General features: G+C 41.4%; 1 protein-coding gene across 4 annotated transcripts in view; it reads right to left on the reverse strand.

Moving 5' to 3' along the window:
* Positions 1 to 1,343: 1,343 nt before the first annotated feature.
* LOC120917363 (3-galactosyl-N-acetylglucosaminide 4-alpha-L-fucosyltransferase FUT3-like) overlaps positions 1,344 to 22,039 on the reverse strand; it is a 60,041-nt gene continuing 39,345 nt past the window's right edge. For 3 of the 4 annotated variants that reach the window (XM_040328598.1, XM_040328601.1, XM_040328600.1), the window contains exons 2-3: positions 10,454 to 10,666; positions 1,344 to 2,631 (exon numbers count right to left, since the gene is read on the reverse strand). In XM_040328598.1, coding sequence (XP_040184532.1) covers positions 1,498 to 2,556 — 1,059 coding nt within the window. In that variant the 5' untranslated portion in view covers positions 2,557 to 2,631; positions 10,454 to 10,666 and the 3' untranslated portion in view covers positions 1,344 to 1,497. Of the gene's footprint in view, positions 2,632 to 10,453; positions 10,667 to 18,637; positions 18,678 to 22,039 lie in introns of those variants that run through there. The other variant, XM_040328599.1, reaches the window with a different exon arrangement.

Here is a 22,039-nt window from a genome sequence, read left to right on the forward strand (position 1 = left end):
TCTTTTCACTTTTTGAATTTGGCGCCGAACTCCGTCCCTGTGCGTCGTAATGTCACAGGGAACGGAGATCGGCGGCACTGCAATGCGATCCCGAGTCTGGCTCGGGGATACCGCTTTTGGTATAAAAAATTCACCCCGAGACAGACTCGGGATTACCGCTAAGGAGGTTAAACAAATCTGAAAAAAAATTCGGACGACATTCAAATTCAGATAATTTTTAAATAGTTATTGAATACTTTTCGAATTCGACATGTTTTCCAATTTCCAAACAGAATAAAATAGAATAGAAAATAAAGGAATGGAATAGTAAAAAAAAAATAGACTAGAAAAGAATAAAGCAGAAAATAAAAATAAAAGAAAATAAGATAATAGAGTAAAACTGAACAAAATAGAATCGAAAATAAAAGAACAGAATATAATATAATAGAAAAAAATAGAATAGAATAACATAGAATATAACCATCTTCTGAAATTCAAATTTCAAATAGAATACATTTGAATTTGAATACATAGGAAAAGAATAGAAGAAAAAAGAATAGGATAGACTATAACAGAATCGAAAAGAATATAATTAAAAAGATGCACACAACATGTTGCATCAGTCCTAAAATAAATAAATAAAATTAAAGCAGTGTTTTGGCGAAAAAAATAAAATAATTAAAAACAGGCAGCTACACATACTGCAGCTGCTGGCTTTTAATAAATGGACACTTACCTGTCCTGGAGTTCAGCGATGTCGGGTGCTGCCGCCACCATTGGGGGTAAGGGTACCCGGCAGTGTAGCCTTTCGGCTTCACACTGGGAACCCTACAGAACATGCGCGAGGGCTGCTCCTCTTTCCTACTGGCCCGACGGCCGGGGGAGGAGGAGTGAACCTCTGCGCTGACGTCACAGGCCGCGGCCCGGACTCCCGGGAGTGGGAAAGGATACCTGTCCCCCCTCCCCCCCCCCGAAAAGTGGCAATTGTGGCACCGGAGGGGGGGAGGAATCCGATGAGTGGAAGTTCCACTTTTGGGTGGAACTCTGCTTTAAATGCAATTCTAGGCAAAACTTTTTTTCTTTTTTTTTTAACAAGGTGGGGAAGGGTTTGAACCTCAAGTCTGTTTGCTGTGTCCCCTTTTGGCAGATTCACATTTCTCTTTATACTGGTGACTATAAACCTTTAGAAATAAAGTCAGCGGAAATCCAAAATGTTATAGTTGTCCCCAGAACAGGGACACCTGTTCTAGAACATTATCTAAGAGCTGAACTGTCATCCCTTGTAGAAATTTTGCAAGTGGGATTTGGGAAATGTTGCGCATCTAGGACAGGAAGATGGAAATGTACACAGTGGTATACAGACAGGGGTTTTAACTCTTTTATACTCTACCAAAAAGGTTCTGCCTATACAAACACAGTCATACATATCCCGTTTCTTCCCAGGCGTGCAGAATTTTTTACTGGAAGTGACCACAACTAGTTAAGCACCTTGGCCTGGTGTATGTCTTTTTCTGATTATTATTTATACCAGTCTGCAATGCTAGCAATAGTCTTATGCTTAGGTGCTTTTTTAAGCGCCTTACATATTTTACAGTAATGGATATCCCAACCAAAGTCTTGAATCGAATGGAACCTTCTCCTCCAATGGAAATATTTTTGGTATGCTTTATCATCTTTGTCTAACTGCAGAATATATGCAGCCAGTTCCTGTGCTGTAGAGAAGTCCTCCACATGTATAAAAGAGTCTTTAGGAATAAAACGTTCATAATTTGCCCGAGGAGGACCTAATACAATAGGCACGCAACCAGCCATGAGAGAATTCTTCCATAATTTCTCGGTTATATAGTCTTCATGCACAGAGTTTTCAAAGGCTAGATAAAATTTATACTGAGAAAGGACTTGTTGATGTTCACTATTGGGGAGACTTCTATGAAATTGTCCAAACACATCAATGGACACATGCTGTTTTAGCTGCTCATAATAGCGCACTCTCCTGGAATTAGAATTCCAGTTACTGATTGCCCAGGCTACCAGCCTATTTTTCGTTGGAATAGTGAAGTTCACTTCTTTATCATTCTGCTCCAGCCAACCATAAGGGGCAAAAATATCAGAGTCAGACCTGTAACTCATAGTCAGGTTGACGAGATTGTTCATAAAGTCTAAGTTTGCAGTGTTTGATGGAGACTCTAAGTTAAACCATACCCAGTACTGATTTGGTGGTCTTGGCATGTGTGGTAGTTTTTTTTTAGAGCAACAAACATCTCTGTGGTGCAGAATAACTGCATCAGCATATGAATATAACAGTCTGTTCTGTGTGTAAAAACATCCCGAAATATTAATACTCAGTGGGCACTGATTAAGTGGAAAGGTATCTCCAAATGGCCAAGTCCAAAGTAGAATGGTGACTTGTGAATGGTTAGATAGTTCCACGCTCAGCTCCTCAAAGTTATTCTTAAAAAGTATTGATGTAAGATTTATTTTGCTATAGAGCATAAACAAAATGCAAGCTATACAAAATTGTGAAATCAATATTACAATAGATTTCTTTAAAGATATATTGCTACAGGGGGAATCCATTTTGTTGGAACTCTTTAGGAGTGTTGCAGTGTTGAGACAGTCCTGTGGATGGGATGCCACGTATTATTCTTTTTCCTATTGGAGAAACAGATTAATAGGTCATGTATTCTTCCAAAAAGTAATGTAGACAAAAAGCAACATCAAAAAAAGACAAGTAATGTAGGTTTTACAAACATATGAATCTGAATGGGTTACATAGATTCATGTTTACATAAATGGTTAAACTGTTGACAAAAGAACCAATCAACTAGTAATGAATGTAAATTGGTAAGAAACAAAATGAATAAGATACTGTTGGTGTACAAAATATACCCCATTGTGTACTTAAAAGTGGGGTATGACTGTATAACTGGGTTGAGTGCAGCATAAAACGAATGCCCTGTACACACAAGCGGAATTTCCGTCGGAAAAAAGTTGGATGGTTTTTCTGACGGAATTCCGCTCAAGCTTGGCTTGCATACACACGGTCACACATAAGTTCTCTGAACTTTCAAGCATTAAGAATGAGGTAACGTACAACACTACGACGAGGCGAGAAAAAGAAGTTTAATGCTTCCGAGCATGCGTCGAATTGTTTCCGAGCAAGCGTGTGTTTTTTTCCCGTCAGAATTCCATACAGACGAACGGATTTTTTGAGAATCTGCTCTCAAATATTAATGATACATATTCTTATACCCCATACACACAAGCGAAATTTCCGCCAGCCAGCAAAAGTTTGATGTAAGCTTTTCATCGGATATTCCGATCGTGTGTATGCTCTATCAGACTTTTGCTGTCGTAATTTCCGCCAGCAAAAGTCTGATAGAGCATACACACGATCGGAATATCCAATGAAAAGCTTACATCAAATTTTTGCTGGCGGAAATTCCGCTCGTGTGTATGGGGTATAAGAATATGTCGGCTTGAGATTAGTCTTTGCTCTGAATACTATAACCAATTATCATTTTCTTACAAAGGATAGTGTAATACTTTTGAATGAGATAGAATGAACATGGATATATGTTAAATGAGTACAGTAAAACCTTGGTTTGAGAGTAACTTGGTTTAAGAGTGTTTTGCAAGACAAGCAACATTTTTTAATACATTTTGACTTCATATACAAGCGATGTCTAGATGTAAGAGTGGCGTCATGTCACAACTGGGTATAAAAGAGAAGAGAGGTGCCTCTAAGTGTAGCAATAGGGTTACATTTAATGAAGGTACAAGAATTAGCAACATATTGCTACACTTATGCTGCGTACACACGATCGGATTTTCCTTCGGAAAACCTTGAATGTTTTTTCCGATGGAATTCAGCTCAAGCTTGGCTTGCATACAGACGGTCACACAAAAGTTCTTTGAACTTTCGTCCGTCAAGAACACAGTGACGTACAACACTACGACGAGCCGAGAAAATTAAGTTCAATGCTTCCAAGCATGCGTCAAATTGTTTCCAAGCATGTGTCGGAATTTTGCACGTCGGAATTGCTACAGTCAATCGGATTTTCCGATAGGAATTTTTTTCGTCTGAAAATTTGAGAACCAGCTCTCAATCTTTTGTTGGCGGGAATTCCGACAGCAAAAGTCCGATGGAGCATACACACGGTCGGAATTTCTGGTCAAAAGCTCACATCGGACTTTTGCTGTCGGAATTTCTGATTGTGTGTACGGGGCATTGGAGGCGCCTCTCTTCTCTTTTATACTCTGTAGCTCCTGCTGGATTTTGCTTCTAATCCCCTTGTGGAGGCTTCCATTTGTGGAAGGACATTTTATGGTTACACAACCTATCACATTGCTATAATTATATTTATATAGACTATAAACTGAAGGACTTATGAATAAATGGTTGCGGAACGAATCATCTGAGTTTCCATTATTTCTTATGGGGAAATTCGCTTTGATATACAAGTGCTTTGGATTACAAGCATGTTTCCGGAACAAATTATGCTTGCAATCCAAGTTTTTTTTCTGTATATTTGTATATAGGGAGATAAGAAAGAATATAAGTGTATATAAGATGAGAAATGTGAATAAGCTTAGGTGGGATGAGGTTGAATGGAATGGGAATGGATGGGAGAGAGAAGACAAAAAAAAACGGTAGGTAGTTGTATTTGAAGCAGGATGAGTGAGTGTATCCATGTGAGTTTTGAAGGTGACGAGAATAAATAATTTTTATTTAATTCTGGTTCAGTGAGTACAGTAAAAGCTTGGTGATATGCAGCTATATCAATAAAGTGGGTTAAGAGGTCTGTGATTCTAAGGTTTGAGATTACTGGGGGGTATGGAGGGCCAGTCTAAACTTAAATTTGGACTCGATGAGAGCGGCCCATTTCCTGCGTGTAGTGGTTAGTTGTGTAGAAGTATATCCAACAAGCCCATGTAGATGTAAATTTGGGGGGAGAATCATGTGAAATTGAGATGAGTTCCTCCATTTCTGCTAATTTGTCTATGCATTTATACCAATTAGCGAGAGAAGGGACTCTTGGGATACCCCACAGCCTAGGAATACACATTTTTGCTGCATTGATTAACATCATAGGTAAAGATTCGAAGAAAAACATAGAATTGGTGGTGAAGGGGGTATTGTCCAGGCATGAATTCTCAAGGGTAAGTGGTTATTGTTGCTATTTGGTTATGTACCTTAGTCCAAAAGGATCCAATGAGTGGGTAGTTCCACCAGATGTGAAGGAGATCGCCATTTGTTTGTTGGCATTTTGGTCTGGTATAGATCTGTCTATTTTATGTAGGAGAGAGGGTGTGCGATACCAGCGGGAATTTATTTATATTTTTTTCCTGTATGGAAACATTAATGGACTCTTTGTAGACGTTTCAATGGATTTTTTCCAATGCGTTTCGGAGATTTCTGTGTGTAGGTCCCGGGTTAAAGCGTTACAGGCTTTCCCTTCATTGGCTTTTATAGTATGTTATTCCAAAGTAGGTTGTGCATAGTCGATATAACGTGACATTGGAGATTTGCACTGATGCATAATTTTTCAAACAGGGTTAGTGGAGCAGACAAATTATGAATACGATTGGTGAATTGAATGAAACGTCTAAGTTGCAGGTAATCCCAAACTGTTAAATGAGAGTTAGCCCATTGTGAATTAAAGTCTTCGTAGGAGGGGATTTTACCGATTTGGAGTAAGTGAGTGATCCGCAATCCGATAACAGGTTGTCCACTAGAACATGGGTGATTAGTCAGTCCTGGCACAAAGTCAGATTTTTTAAAATGGGGGTAAGAGGTCCAGGGATTAAGGACATTTTTAATTTGTTGCATGCCTCTTGGGAACATTGGAGAATTGGTCCAATCCAAGGAGCACTGCATAATGGGATTTGGGAAAGGGAGTTTTCCAATAGGTCATGTATTAATGTTAGTATGTACTGAAATATATGAAATTATTAAAAGAAAAAAAACATCACTACTTATCTGTATAATTAGGCTGCTTTCACATTGCAGCGTGGAGCCGCGGTGACGGTATAGCCGCGCTATTTGTAGCGCGGCTATACCGTCGTATTTACCGCGCTATTCAGGCGTTGCGGGCGGTATTACCGCGCTTTCCCATTGATTTCAATGGGAAGGCGCGGTATAGGAGCGGTGAACACACCGCTCCTATACCGCGGTAAAGATGCGGCTAGCAGGACTTTTGGTGCGCTCCTGCTAGCGCACCGCTTCAATGTGAAAGCCTTCGGGCTTTCACATTGAACACTGCAGGGCATGATTTTTCATGCGGTATAGCAGCGCTATTTTTAGCGCTGTACCGCATGAAAAACGCCCCAGTGTGCAAGGGGCCTAAGTCTAGAAACCTAAAACTTTGCTTGTTATTTTTTTCAGAGCCCAACCTCCTATAGACCCAATTACAAATAAAAAAGGTGGAGAATTGTGACATTACTTATTCACGGAATCTTTCCAACCCACCGTTCTTTTAACATAATCATTATTATAAAAAATGTGTAAATTAATATCTTTCTCCTGGATACATAGTAGGAACCCAGTCTTACCACTTTAGCCCCGGGCCTGTTTTTCAGATTCGGTGTTTACGAGACTAAAACATTTTTTTTTGCTAGAAAATTACTTACTTTTTTTTCTAACACCCTAGAGAATAAAATGGCAGTCATTGCAATACTTTTTGTCACACCGTATTTGCGCAGCGGTCTTACAAGCGCACTTTTTTTGGAAAAAATTCACTTTTTTAAATAAAAAAATAAGACAACAATACATTTGGCCCAATTTTTTTATATATTGTGAAAGATAATGTTACGCCGAGTAAAATGATACCCAACATGTCACGCTTAAAAATTGCGCCCGCTCGTGGCATGGCGTCAAACTTTTACCCATAAAAATCTCGATAGGCGACGTTTAAAAAATTCTACAGGTTGCATTTTTTGAGTTGGAGTAGGCCTAAGGCTAAAATTAATGCTCTCGCTCTAACGATCGCGGCGATACCTCACTTGTGTGGTTTGAACACTGTTTTCATATGCGGGCGCTACTCGCGTATACGTTCGCTTCTACGCGCGAGCTCGTCGCTTTAAAAAAATGTTTTTTTTGGTTTTCGCATTTATTTTTATTTATTTTACAATTTTTAACACTGAAATAAAAAAAAAAAAAATATCACTTTTATTCCTATTACAAGGAATGTAAACATCCCTTGTAATAGAAAAAAGCATGACAGGTCCTCTTAAATATGAGATCTGGGGTCAAAAAGACCTCAGATCTCATATTTAGGCTTAAATGCAAAAAAAAAAAAAAAAAAAAATTTGGAAATCTCATTTTTTCAAATGACAAAAAAAAAATTTTGCTTTAAGACGCTGGGCGGGACTGACGTTTTGACGTCACTTCCGCCCAGCAGAGCTATGGGGACGGGTGAAGGAGATTTTTCCTTCAGTCTCGTCCCAAGTCACCAGCCGAACGGTCCCGATCGCCTCCGCCGCTACCGACGGCTACGGTAAGCGGCGGAGGGCGCGGGAGAGCGGCGGGAGGGGGGGCCCTCTCCCGCCACTGATAACGGCGATCTCGCGGCGAATCCGCCGCGGAGACCGCCGTTATCGTGTACCGGACCGCCCACTGAAGAGATGAATATCTCGATTGTGGCAGCAGCTGCTGCCGTTACCGAGATATTCATCATTAAAGTGATGACGTATAACGACGGTGGGCGGTCGGTAACTAGTTAATGACAAATGTATATGTCTCCCTATTAAGCTGCTCACCAAGCTCATGACTTAAGACATTTTAGGCTAGATTCAGGTAGTAGTTAAGGCGGCGTATCTCCAGATACGCCGTCGTAATTTCAAATCTGCGCCGTCGTATTTAACCCCGCTAGCGGCCGGAAAAGGGTTAATACCGCGCTTTCCCATTGCTTTCAATGGGAAGGCGCGGTATAGGAGCGGTGAACACACCGCTCCTATACCGCGGTAAAGATGCGGCTAGCTGGACTTTTGGTGCGCTCCTGCTAGTGCACCGCTTCATAGTGAAAGCCTTCGGGCTTTCACATTGAACACTGCAGGGCATGATTTTTCATGCGGTATAGCAGCGCTATTTTTAGCGCTGTACCGCATGAAAAACGCCCCAGTGTGCAAGGGGCCTTAAGACCCGGACCATTATTCAGGTAAAGGACCTGGCCCCTTTTTGCAATTCTGCACTGCGTTGTTTTAAGTGACAATTGCGCGGTCGTGCAACGTGGCTCCCAAACAAAATTGGCGTCCTTTTTTTCTCACAAATAGAGCTTTCTTTTGGTGGTATTTGATCACCTCTGCGGTTTTTATTTTTTGCGCTATAAACAAAGGTAGAGCGACAATTTTGGAAAAAAAAAACAATATTTTTTAATTTTTGCTATAATAAATATCCTCAAAAATAAAACATTTTCTCAGTTTAGGCCGATACGTATTCTACTTATTTTTGGTAAAAAAAAAAACGCAATAAGCGTTTATTGATTGGTTTGCGAAAAAGTTATAGCGTTTACAAAATAGGGGATAGTTTTATGGCATTTTTTATTAATATATTTTTTTTTTTTTACTAGTAATGGCGGCGATCAGCAATTTTTTTCATGACTGCGACATGGCGGACATGGCGGACACATCGGACACTTTTGACACAATTTTGGGACCATTGTCATTTTCACAGCGAAAAGTGCTATAAAAATGCACTGTGAAAATGACAATGGCAGTGAAGGGTTTAACCACTAGGGGGGGTTAAGTGTGCCCTAGGGGAGTGATTCTTACTGTAGGGGGGCGTGGCTGTAGGTGTGATGTCACTGGTTGTCGTTCCCTATAACAGGGAACAGACGATCAGTGACACTGCCACAGAGAAGCACGGGGAAGGTGTGTTTACACTCACCTCTCCCCGTTCTTCAGCTCCTGTGATCTGATCGTGGGACACCGGCGGTGATTGGATCCCGCGGGCGCGGTTACGGACCTTCGGACCGGGTAGCGAGTGCGCCCCACGGCTGGACACTTAAAGGGCAACGTACCTGTACCCAGCCGTGCCATTCTGCCAACGTATATCGGCGTTAGGCGGTCCTTAAGTGGTTAAACGAATGCGGAATAACGACATTTTCAAATTTCCAAATATAATAAAATAGAAAATAAAGGAATAAAACAGAAAATAATATAATAGAAGAGAACATAATATAATATAAAAGAATAGAAGATAATAGAGTAAAATAGAACAGAAGACAAAATAAAAGAATAGAAAAAAATAGAACAAAAATAAAGGGATAAAAAATGTTTTTACAATAGAAAATAAAAGAATAGAATGATAAAGAATAGAGAAATAGAACAAAATATAATAGAAAATAAAAGAACAGCATACAACAATAGAATAGAAAATAAAGGAATAGAATTGAATAAAATTGAATCTAACCATATTCTGAAATTCAAATTTGAATACATCAGAAAAGAATAGAATAGAAAAAAAGAATTGAATAGAAAAGAAAACAGAATATACATTTTTTTTATATCAGATTTACGAAATTCAAATAAATTCAAATGGAATAAATTCAAATATGAATAGAACAGAATAGAAAGTAAAAATATCGATCAAAATATATATGAAAAATTTAAAGAATATTGTCATTTTCAAAAATTGGAATAGAATACATTTGAATAGAATAGAAAAATAATTAATTTGAATAAAATGGAAAATAAAAGAATAAAATAGAATAGAAAAAACAGAATAGGAAAAAAATGAATATAATAAAATAGAAAGAATATAACCATCCTCCTAAATTCAAAATTAAATAAATTCAAATAGAATAGAAAATAAAAACTACGTTTTTTTCATGCCGAAAAATGATCGTGTGTATGCGGCATAATATTTCCTTAAGACAACCCATGCTAGATCATTTGAAACAGTGTTATGATTTTCCTTGGAAATATGAACCCCTACCGTACATAGGTATCTTTCTTACGGCATCTTATGACAAATAAGAACAAGGGGTCCTGGAAGTGATGGTTTGGCCCACACAGAGCCCTGATGTCAACATCATTGAGCCTGTCTGGGATTATATGAGAAGACAGAAGGATTTGAGGCAGCCTACATCCACAGAAGATCTGTGGTTGGTTCTCCAAGATGTTTGGAACAACCTACCTGCCAGGTTCCTTCAAAAACTGTGTGCAAGTGTACCTTGAAGAATCAAAGAATTTATGCTGTTTTAAAGGCAAAGAGTGGTCATACCACATTGATTTCATTTGGATTTCTCTTCCGTTCATTAACTTTCCAATTAGTTAATTGATCAACATAACCTATTAGCACTTCTATTTCTGAAAGCATTCTTAATTTACAGCATATTTTTCACAACAGCCTAAAACTTTTGAGCAGAACTGAATGTAAAACTGAAGCAAGGGAAGGGAGAAAACAGCGCAGACCTCTGGTGTCGTAAAATGATCAAAGGGCTTTATTAAAAACAACATATTATATACTCACAAAATAAAATGTGAAAGGATGCATATATTCCATGAGAAAGAGCCCACTCAACACACAACAAAGTCACAAGGAAAGGATGGATGAGCAGCCACAGTGTCTGGATCACTTTGTGTCCAGCTGACCGGTGAAGAATTGGGCTGGATGCCAGAAGTCTCTGCAGCTCCTGCTCGGCTCGCTCAATCCCATGGGCAGCTCTCAGTGGACGATGGTCTCCTGTAAAAGTAAGATCGCAAGATGAGTTTTGAGGACTTCTCTTCTTCCTTGTACTACACCATAAATCTACACCAATTTCTCCCTTCCCTTGCTTTTGTCTTCACAGGTGGAGTTCCCTCTCCCTTAGGGTGACCACATGTCCCAGATTGCCCGGGACAGTGCCGCATTTTGCAGGTCTTTCCCCGGCAACTTCATTCCAGGACAATACAGTGTCTCGGAATGAAACTGACACAGCCACACCCCCCCCCCCCCGGCCAAACTGATGCCTCCAAAAAAAGGCCGCCACATCACCGCTTTACTCTCTGACAGTACTTGTCATGGCCGGGAATGCCTGGAGGAGCACAATCCCCGCCCCCCGCTTGTGATTGGAGAAATCATAAATCCTACCTCTTGTGTCCAATCACTGTGCTGTGATTCGTTACAGCACAAGCTGATTTTTGGGAAGGTAGGGTGTCCCTGAAAGGTAGTTTGGAAATGTGGTCACCCTACTCTCCCTTATTACAGCAGCACTCCTCTTAGGCCGCGTACACACGATCAGTCCATCCGATGAAAACGGACTGAAGGTCTGTTTTCATCGGTCCAAACCGATCGTGTGTGGGCGCCATCGGTCAGTTATCCTTCGGTCAAAAAAATTAGAACTTGCTTTAAAATTTAACCGATGGACGCCTAACCGATAGGTCAAAACCGATCGTTAGCATGCAAAAGCATCGGTTAAAAACCCGCGCATGCTCAGAATCAAGTCGACGCATGCTTGGAAGCATTGAACTTCGTTTTTTCAGCACGTCGTTGTGTTTTACGTCACCGCGTTCTGACACGATCGGTTCATTAACCGATGGTGTGTAGGCACATCAGACCATCAGTCAGCTTCATCGGTTAACCGATGACAACGGTCCTTCGGACCGTTCTCATTGGATGGACTGATCGTATGTACGCGGCTTTAGTGTGCAGTAGTTGTGTGTCTAGGTGTTGGGCTACCCACTCAGTAGTTTACATTATTTATTATTTCTGTATTTATACTTCCATTTATAATTTGAGATCATATTTATTTCATACATAGCTTTATGGTTTGTTATATTGGCAAATCAGGCAGAGTGTAGCGATGTGAGCCAAACATCCTTCTGGTCCAAGGCTTGTTGTGTTTTTTGGCTGTATGTAAAACTGGAATGTACCTATTTCATTTGGTTTTCTTCTAATAAAAATATTTTTTAACCATAAAATGCCTAAAGCGTGTCCCTGCTTTCACAAATATCGGCCATTTTACTTCCGGTTCCACCGCCTGATGTAGCAAGTGCAGTTCAGAGGAGCTTCCAAGGTGACACCTCTCTAGTGACAAGGAATCCCCCCCCCCCCTTACCCATTTAATAGACCCAAATTGTTGATTTTCAACAGTTGATCTTGGCTATCAAGGGATTATTTTTTGCCTTGCCTTTGTGACGTATCTCTAATGATGCCAGCTTCGTACTCCCATCTGTTTATTATATTCCTGTTTTTACCATTTATTGTTTTGCAATAACAATACCATTGTACTTGGCCCATTCTATATGGCATCTAAATATATAGGGCTAGATTCACGTACCCTTTACGTCGGCGTATCTATTGATACGCCGCGTAAGTTGAAAGATGCGCCGCTATTCAGGGAACTAGATACGCCTGAATTCCTGCTTCATCCGACCGACGTAAGTTTTAGTACGCCGTCGTATCTAGGGTGCATATTTACGCTGGCTGCTAGGGGCGCTTCCATAGATTTACGCATAGACTATGTAAATGAGCTAGATACGCTGATTCATGAACGTACTTGCGCCCGCTACGCCGTTTACGTAAGGCTTACGTCCGGCGTACAGTTATCCCTGCTATGAGGCGCAGCCAATGTTAAGGTATGGACGTCGGAACAGCCGTCAAATTTTACGTCGTTTACGTAAGTGGTAGGTGAATGGGGCTGTGCGTAGGTTATGTTCACGTCTAAAGTATTGAGCCGACGTTTCTTAGGGAGTATTTGCAACGTGATTCTGAGCATGCATGCGCCGTACGAACGGCCATTCATTTACATGGGGTTACGGCTAATTTACATGGAGCACGCCCCCTACCTGCCTATTTTGAATTAGGCGGGCTTACGCCGGCCTATTTACACTACGCCGGCGCAATGTACGGTGCCAGATCTTTGTGAATACTGGTCTGGGCTCCCTGTTTTACGTCGGCGTAGCGCATATGAGATGCGCTACACCGGCCAAAAGAAGCGCCAAGCTATCTGAATCTAGCCCATAGTTTCCCTACTGTTATTGTGGAATGTATGTTTCTTGCTAAAGAACATTATTTTTTATAAAGTTGTAAAGTTTCGCTTTAAGCGCCATTTTTAGCTCTGATCTGCTCTGAAGTTATTCACATGGTTGGGTGCATGTTGTACTTCAACCGTGCTGATTTACAGCTTATACCTGCTGTTTATTTGCTTGTTACGCTTGCGTTACTACTATAGTTAGCTCACATTTATTTACAGGTACCCAAGGTGTGTAGACATCAAGGATCTATATTTGTCTCAATGCAAGACTCAAATTTTGTGTGTATTAAGCCACATGGAAAACACTTCAATGTATCTGATTTCTTGATAACATGAAAATGGTTTCTTGGAATGTGAATGGTCTCTGGAACCCAACAAAAAAATGGTTCTTTAACATCTTAAAAGGTTTAAAGGGATTGTAAAGGTTAATTTTTTATTTTCTAAATAGGTTCCTTTAAAGCAGTTGTATACCCAAAAAAACATAAAAAAAAAAACAACAAAACTGCAAGACAAAGGCATAATGAGCTAGTATGACTAGCATACTAGCTTATTATGAATTACTTACCTTAGATCGAAGCCCCCGCAGTGACCCTCGTTCCTCTCCTCCGCTGCCATGATACCCAGAGTGACTTCTGGGTATCGCTGCCCCGGCGCTGTGACTGGCTGGAGCGGCGATGACGTCACTCCCACGCATGCGCGCAAAACCAGCACGTTCCCCGTTCATGCACGCATTTCCGGCACTTTCCCATTGAGGGGCTCAGTGCGCATGCGCCGTAGATATCAGTGCCTGATTTTCTGCAAATATCTCCTTAACCATGTAGGTTAAGGAGATATTGCAAGCACCTACAGGCAAGCCTTAATGTAGGCTTACCTGTAGGTGAAAGTAATATCAGAGAGTATACAACCGCTTTAAGCTAGTGCATTGTTGGTTCACTTACCTTTTCCTTCAATTTCCCTTCTAAATGTTTTTTTTTTCTTTGTCTGAATTTCTCACTTCCTGTTTCTCCTCAGTAAGCTTGCCGGGGTTAGTCAGCCAGAACAGCTTACTGATGAGGAACAGAAAGTGAGGAATTCAGACAAAGAAAACAAAGACAAAAAACATTTTGAAGGGAAAGGTTTGTGAACCAACAATGCACTAGCTTAATTTAGAAAATAAAAAACAAACTTTTACAAACCCTTTGGCCGACATAGTGTCGCTACAGGATACTCATTTGTCACTGAGTGATTTTTACAGAATGCATAGGATGTGGACAGAAAAGATGGTAATATCCTCAGCCAAGGGAAAGCATGCAGGGATAATGATCCTTTTCACAAATCTCTCACCTCCTCGATTCTCTGTACGCATAGGGAGGAGGCATGGGCATCCGCTCCATAGGGCAAGGGGGGTCGTTTGCCCCCTGGAATCACCAGGGAGAGCCAGGAGCAGGGCCGAGCTGGCCCTGGGGCCAATTTAATCGGTGACTGCAGAGCTCCCCTCCCCTCTAGTTGTCCCTTATTTTGAGTGCCTGTCCCTCTTCTGGAATCAAATCCATTTGTCCCTCATTTCAAAAGGTTCCTCTTTTTGACCTGAAATAAATATACTGTCAATATAGTGTAGTGTTTCAATCAAGGGAAAGGGGTGCTGTGTAATGTAAAGAAGTCCAGTGATGTAGGGTGCTTTGTAATGTAAAGGGGTCCAGAGCTGTGTGGTGCTGTGTAATGTAAAGGGGTCCAGAGCTGTGGGGTGCTGTGTAATGTAAAGGGGTCCAGAGCTGTGGGGTGCTTTGTAATGTAAAGGGGTCCAGAGCTGTGGGGTGCCGTGTAATGTAAAGGGGTTCAGAGGTGCAGTTGTGGAGCGGGGGTACACAGTAGTGACAAAGAGATATTGAAAGATGCAGGGGGCACAGTGGGGTGTTTTTACATTTTAACGTGGGGGGGGGGGGGGGGCTTTTAACCCGCGCTAGAGGTTAGAAAAAAAAGGCTAAAATGCAACTGTGCATCGCCGCTGCTGAAGCGCCCCCTCTGAAAAAAATTCAGCGGACACCCATGGGATGAGGAGGAACACTTTCTCTATATATTACATTTCTGAGTAAAACCCTCTTTGACAGCTGCAGAATAGCTTAGTTATGGAAAATTATGGAAATAGTTTTGGCCAGCTTGGCCCAAACAAAAATTTCAAGTGAAAGGAAACATGGAGTTCAGCTTTAAACCTTTGTATTTAAGTACTGGCTGGTTCACATTTCCTGTACATAAAACACAAAATGTTACCATTCAGAAAGTGTCAGTTGTATCCGGCAGTGCTTTATGCTTCTAAAGTGCAGAGCACTGTTTAACTTTAATTTTATTTTAAATGTCACAAGGTTACATTTTATTCATTTCTATGCACTAAATGTACGGGGTGTTACAAAGGGAATTTTTCTTGTATCGCTTCTCCCCAGTATAGTAAAGAGAGGCACAGTTCTCTGTTTGGCCACTAGAGATCTCCCTTTCCCCATTAGAAGACGATATACAGTATATACCGTAGAAGGTTCTGTATATAGATCTCTGCAGGAAACAGCTAGTTATTGATAGCTTAGAGAGGTATAGGTACAGTGTAGTGTAACGCTTTAGTCGTGGTCCCCATGGGAGTTCCTGGGGCCTTAGTGGGTTGAGCCTGGGAAGAGTAAGAACTGATGATGTACTCTAAGTGACAGTGGCTGCCCGTCCATAAAGGACGCAGAGGCGTCGCCCCCCTAATCCATGCGCCCAGCCCATAACCTGCAAGACGCACTGGATTCCAATGTTTGATGTCCTTTTTATCCCACAAATAGAGCTTTCTTTTGGTGGTATTTGATCACCTCTGCGGTTTTAATTTTTTGCGCTATAAACAAAAATAGAGCGACAATTTAGAAAAATGCTATATTTTTTACTTTTTGCTATAATAAATATCCCCAAAAAATATATAAAAATATTTTTTTACTCAGTTTAGGTTGATACGTATTCTTCTACATATTTTTGGTAAAAAATCACAATAAGCGTTTATTGATCGGTTTGCGCAAAAGTTATAGCGTCTACACAATAGGGAATAGTTTTATGGCATTTTTATTAATAATAATTTTTTTTACTAGTAATGGTGGCGATCAGCGATTTTTATCGTGACTGCGACATTATGGGGGACACATTGGACACATTTTTGGGACCATTGTCATTTTTACAGCGATCAGTGCTATAAAAATGCACTGATTACTGTGAAAATTACACTGGCAGTGAAGGGATTAACCACTAGGTGCCACTGAAGGGGTTCAGTGTGTCCTAGGGAGTGATTCTAAGGCCTCGTACACACGATAGGTTAAACAGAGGACAATGGTCTGATTGACCGTGTGTGTGGGCCCCATAGGTTTTTTAACCATCGGTTAAAAAAAGCCAACTTGCTTTGAATTTAACCGATGGATTCCTAACCGATAGGACAAAACCGATCGTTAGTAGGCACGACTATCGGTTAAAAATCCACGCATGCTCAGAATCAAGTCGACGCATGCTTGGAAGCATTGAACTTCTTTTTTTCAGCACGTCAGTGTGTTTTACGTCACCGCGTTCTGACACGATTGTTTTTTTAACCGATGGTGTGTAGGCGCAACGGACCATCAGTCAGCTTCATCGGTTAACCGATGGACCGTCCATCGGTCCGTTCTCATCGGATGGACCGATCGTGTGTACGCGGCTTAACTGTTATGGGGAGGCGCTACCAGTGACACAGGGAACAGTAGATCACTGACGTGCCACTAGGCAGTACAGAGGAATGCCTTGTTTACAAAGGCATCCCCCTGTTCTGCCTTTGCCGACCACAATCGCGGGCACGCTGGGCTGCAAATTTAAAAGGACGTACAGGTACGCCCATTTGCCTGCTCGTGCCATTGTGTCGAAGTATATTGTCATGCGCTGGTCGGCAAGCAGTTAAAAGATGTTAAAAATGTACTTTAATATTTAAAAATGTACTTTAATATTTTAAATATCGCTTGAGCGCCCCAGATGACGATCAATTGATCGAAACGCGCCGGGATTTATGCTGACTCTACTGCTATATCGTTACATGCTTGCCATGACTACTGAAATGTGAGTGCAATGTTTTATCTCTTGATGTCACGTAAAGAATTTTAAACGTTATTACACTATGTACGCATTTGTTTTTCCTTTCCTATCTGTTACACTCTGAGCCTCTGGATTTCCTGTAAGCGCCCACGGTCTTCATTGGCTATTCCTGGCATCATCATTTACAGTCTACCATCTATTGCATATGGAGTGGATCTCTTTAGAATTCCATCCTTTGTCTACTATCTTAACGGTTTGGAGTCTGGATACCGTCACCTCATAAGCCTATATGACTCATTAAGTATATGCTTATTTGGGTCTACGCTTTCCGGTAAGCCTCCCATCTTCACTTTGGCGGTGGATCTGCTATCAATTCTCAATCTATTTCCCACATTAGTCACGTTTGTTTGGACTTTCTGGATTTGGAATCATTATTGAGACTTATCCCTCACTCATGAATTCATTCATGTACTTTATCACCTTTAATGAACTTCGATCACTTGGTGTTATTTTTATATGACCATTTACATCGTTATATCTATTCACACATATTTTTAGCGCTACACTTTTTGTTGTTTTTTTTGTTTTTTTATTTGCAGAATTGATCTGATTCTGTGGTGTTGGCTGCCATTTATATGTTTAGTAAGGTAGCGCGGTGATATATGCACCATTGTATTTACCGTATTTATTCGAGTATAACGCGCACACGTGTATAATGCGCACCCCTAATTTTCGATTAAAAATCGGTATAAAATCATTATAATTGCCAAAAATCATTTATTGTATTTATTGTATGTCCAGCCATGTCCCCCGTATGTCCAGCCATGTCCCCCGTATGTCCAGCCATGTCCCCCATATAACCAGCCATGTCCCCTGTATGTGCAGCCATGTCCCCCATATAACCAGCCATGTCCCCTGTATGTGCAGCCATGTCCCCTGTATATGCAGCCACCTACTGTTAATCACCGCGGCGCAGGAACATTACAGACAGTGTTCGTTTGAACAGCTGTTTTCCCTGCCGCGCATAGACACTCCCCCTTGCTCGCGATTGGACAGATCCGTCCAAGGGGGAGTGTCTATGCGCGGCGGGGAAAACAGCTAATCAAACGAAAGCTGTCTGTAATGTTTCCCGCGCCGCGGGGATTAACGTTGTAGCGGCGTTGGTGGCGGTAGCGGCGGGGGGAAGTATTCTAGTATCGGCGGTATTAGCGGGAGTACGAGTACTCCCGCTAATACTCGGTTTCGGTCCCGCCACTGTCATCCCACCCCAGTCCTCGTGTATAACGCGCACCCAAAACGTTGATTTTTTTTGGGGGTATAAAATTTTGCGCGTTATACTCGAATAAATACGGTACTTTTGACACAATTAAATAGTCCTTCAACTAGTATTTTACAAACAACCACAGCAAAGCATTGCATTGGTTTTCATAGAGAAGACACCATATCATACCATCTAAACCAATGGTAGCAGGTATGTAAGTGAAAAACTTTTCAACAACGGAGCTCATGTTCTTTCATTTAAATCATATTGCCTAGTCGCTTGTCGCTTGGTCTGGTTCCAAGGAGGGAGTGTATACTTCCAATGAATCAACGCAGCACAGAAAACACTTAAAGTGGTATTAAAAACAAAAATGTATTGTATCACAGCTTACCAGTTCCTAAATGTAATGGCTGCATTTGTTTTCTTTTTTAAGTCGTTTTTACTTTATTTTTCACCTGGTGATATGGGGAGGAAGGATGTTCTTTTTTAAACTTACTTTAACATTCCAAGCAGTTCAGCAAAAGTGGCAGTTAGAGGGTTGAGATCATCATTTAACACTGACATGGGTTCTTAAAATGGTAAACCTTTTAATAATTTATGTAAAACTCATTTAAAAAAGGTAGAGCTTAGTCTACCTTTTTTAGATGAGTTTTACATACTGTTGCTGTTACTACTGAAAATGCGTTAGCTGGACTTCAGTTTAAATTGTTAGTTAAGTCCATCTAAATCTGCTAGTGCATTTAACACTACCCTCTTTACAGATTATCAAAGCTGTTACCCAAGTGTGTCTCTGATGCTCCTCCTTCCAGAGTATAGACAGGGGGGCAGATCCACATACATCTGTGTGGGCGAAGCGTATGTGAGATACGCTACGCCACTGTAACTTACTTTGCTATTCTTTGAATCCTGAAAGAATTCGCACCGTAAGTTACGGCGGCGTAGGGTATCTCTCGCGGCGTAAGGGCGCGGAATTCAAATGCGGCGAGTAGGGGGGCGTGTTTCATTTAAATAAAGCGCGTCCCCGCGCCGAACGAACTGCGCATGCCCCGTCCGTCAAAACTCCCAGGGTGCATTGCTCCAAGAGACGTCGCAAGGACGTCATTGTTTTCGACATGAACGTAAATGGCGTCCAGCCCCATTCACGGACGACTTACGCAAACGACGTAAAATGTTCAAAATTATACGCGGGAACGATGGCCATACTTAACATTGAGTACGCCACAAGATAGCAGCTTTAACTATACGCCGGAAAAAGCCGAATGGAAACGACATAAAAGAATGCGACGGCCGCTCGTACGTTCGTGGATCGTCGGAAATAGCTAATTTGCATACTCAACGCGGATTACGACGGGAACGCCACCTAGCGGACGTCGAAAAATTGCATCTAAGATCCGAAGGCGTACGAAGACGTACGCCTGTCGGATCTAGCCCAGATGCCGTTGTATCTTGTTTTGAGGATTCAAAACAAAGATACGACACAGGAATTTTTAAATTACGCCGGCGTACTTTCTTTGTGGATCTACCCCAGGAAGTTAGTTACTGACTGGTTCATCATTTGAAAATATAGAAAATGAGAAAATGAATGCATTAAAGGGTTTGTAAGCTGCCATATATTATAACTTTGCTTTTGGGATTTAAAGCAGCACCAGCTGAACTACAATGTGGAAAATGGAACTGATGATGTATGGGAGTACAAGAAGGGCTGTGTACCATTACCCCACCATTAGCTTCATACAGGGTGGCCCGGAACGGAAAAAGACAAAGGAAAATATAGTGAAGGGCCGGGCATGACAAGGTGGAAAGGAGAGTCAACAAAAGGGTTAAGTTGGTAAAAATGGAAAGGGAGGATTCAGGAGTAAAGTGCTGGATAGGGGGAGGAGCTGTACAAAAGGTGGAGGCGGGAACGTCCGGAACATTTTCAGTTGGTGAGGGAGACAGGAGGAAGCAGTTTCCCACCCACCCTCCCTGTTGTTTGTCTTTGTGTGTTTCGTTAGTTTTCTTTTATTTCAGGTTCAATGTATTTCGGATCGTCATAGCAGCGGTGTAACGGCGGTGTCTTTGATGGTGGCAGAAAACAGATGTGATGGAAGTGGTGGGGGGCTCATCCGTGGTATGGGCCCCTCTGGGGTATTCCAGTGGAACGGTGTCTGCTGGAATACGGGATTGGTTGCACTGCGGAAAAGGGGTTGTCTCTGAGCTGGATATGGCTGGAGGCCTGGTATTGTAAAAAGGTCCCGCAGTGTGGTGGTGAAAAATGTGAATTTCGGGGTGCCGTCAAAGACCAACAGGATGTGTGTTTAAAAGTGTCGTTACAAAAGGTTATTTGGAAATTATTAAAATATTTTGGTTAATAAAAAGGCTGTTATGGCCATTTATACTCCAAACTCTTGTCTGGTCTTATCATTGGATGGGGGTATGGTAATGTGAGTGTGGGGTTTAAGGGGTGGTAGGAAAATTGGAGATAGCTTGACTACTATCTTGACTACACTGGTCAAGAAAAATTCAAAGTTCAGAAGGTTAGAAACTTCAACCCACACACTCTCAAACATTTTTGCCTGTGAAACTCCTGCATGTCTGAAATGAGTTTGACTGTGTATCACTCGCCTCTTCGTGGTTGCATATGAGGATATGAAATATATTTTTAGAACAGGTTTCCTGTCAATAAATTCATACTTAGAGGCTTTAAAAGTCTGTAGCTCACCAAACAGTGTGTGTGTGTGCTAAAAGCCCATACACACAATCAGAAAATCATACAAAAAATACTGCTTTTAAAGCGATCGTGCGATAATCTGATCGTTAGTACACAGCTCTTGTCCCAAATTTTCCGAAGGGACAAAATTTCTTGTATGATACCAGATCGTAGGTTTTTCTCATTTAATCAGTACAGTTTTTGTCCATAAATACAATACACATACATAACATCACCTCCAAATTGTTATTCTGTTGTACAAACATTTTTGTACTTTAGTAACCTATTTGTTTTCGATATGGAGACTAGCATGCAAAAAAAGAAGAGGGCAATCATTCATCTGATAATCTCATTGTGTTTCCTAGGCTTAGGGGTGTTTGGCAGACCACTAACATTTTTACAGGAAATATTGATATAAATGACTAACTAAGGGAATTGCTATCTGTAAGCAGGTGCAGTTAGCTGGCTGGCCACTAGATGGCTCTATACTTATTATAGCATGGTAAAGGTGGAAGCTATAAGTAATAGCTTCCTTTTTAGAGAAGTCTCTTTAGTGATGTAATAGGTGCAGTCAGTGCCCATAAGACCGTTTGGGATTAGCCTAGCCGCAGTCGAGGCATGAGAGTCAATTACTCCACACCTATGCAGATGTAGTCAACATGGCCATGGCCCTGCTCAGGGCAGAAGTCTCATTTGAAGTGTGCAGAATATGGCCTAATGGGCTAGTTAGAGCCCTCCTAAGTGGGTACTAATAGCTCTAGGAACAAAAGAGTCAATTCAGGGAGCATATCTGACTGGGTAGAGCTATGGAATGGGACTTGGAAGGAAAACAGGGGTCAATCGCATACAGGTGGTGGGTAAATCGTGTCCTTTGATTGTCAACCCCAGAAACCTGTAGAGGAGGGGCAGAATTTAGTGGAACCGATGGCTGTAATTTTCTCCCTGCAGCAGCTAAATGCTGGCAATACCCGCTTCTCCTCCTCACCCTCCCACCGGCATTCAGCTGCTGCATGGAGGAAAATACAGCCATCAGTTCCATCGCATGCTACCCCCATTCCCCTCATCTTCAGGTTCTGCTTCTTTGTGTTGCCTAGCCCCCATGTG

The sequence above is a fragment of the Rana temporaria genome, chromosome 11, assembly GCF_905171775.1.
Source record: "Rana temporaria chromosome 11, aRanTem1.1, whole genome shotgun sequence".
NCBI classification, from domain to species: Eukaryota; Metazoa; Chordata; class Amphibia; order Anura; family Ranidae; genus Rana; species Rana temporaria.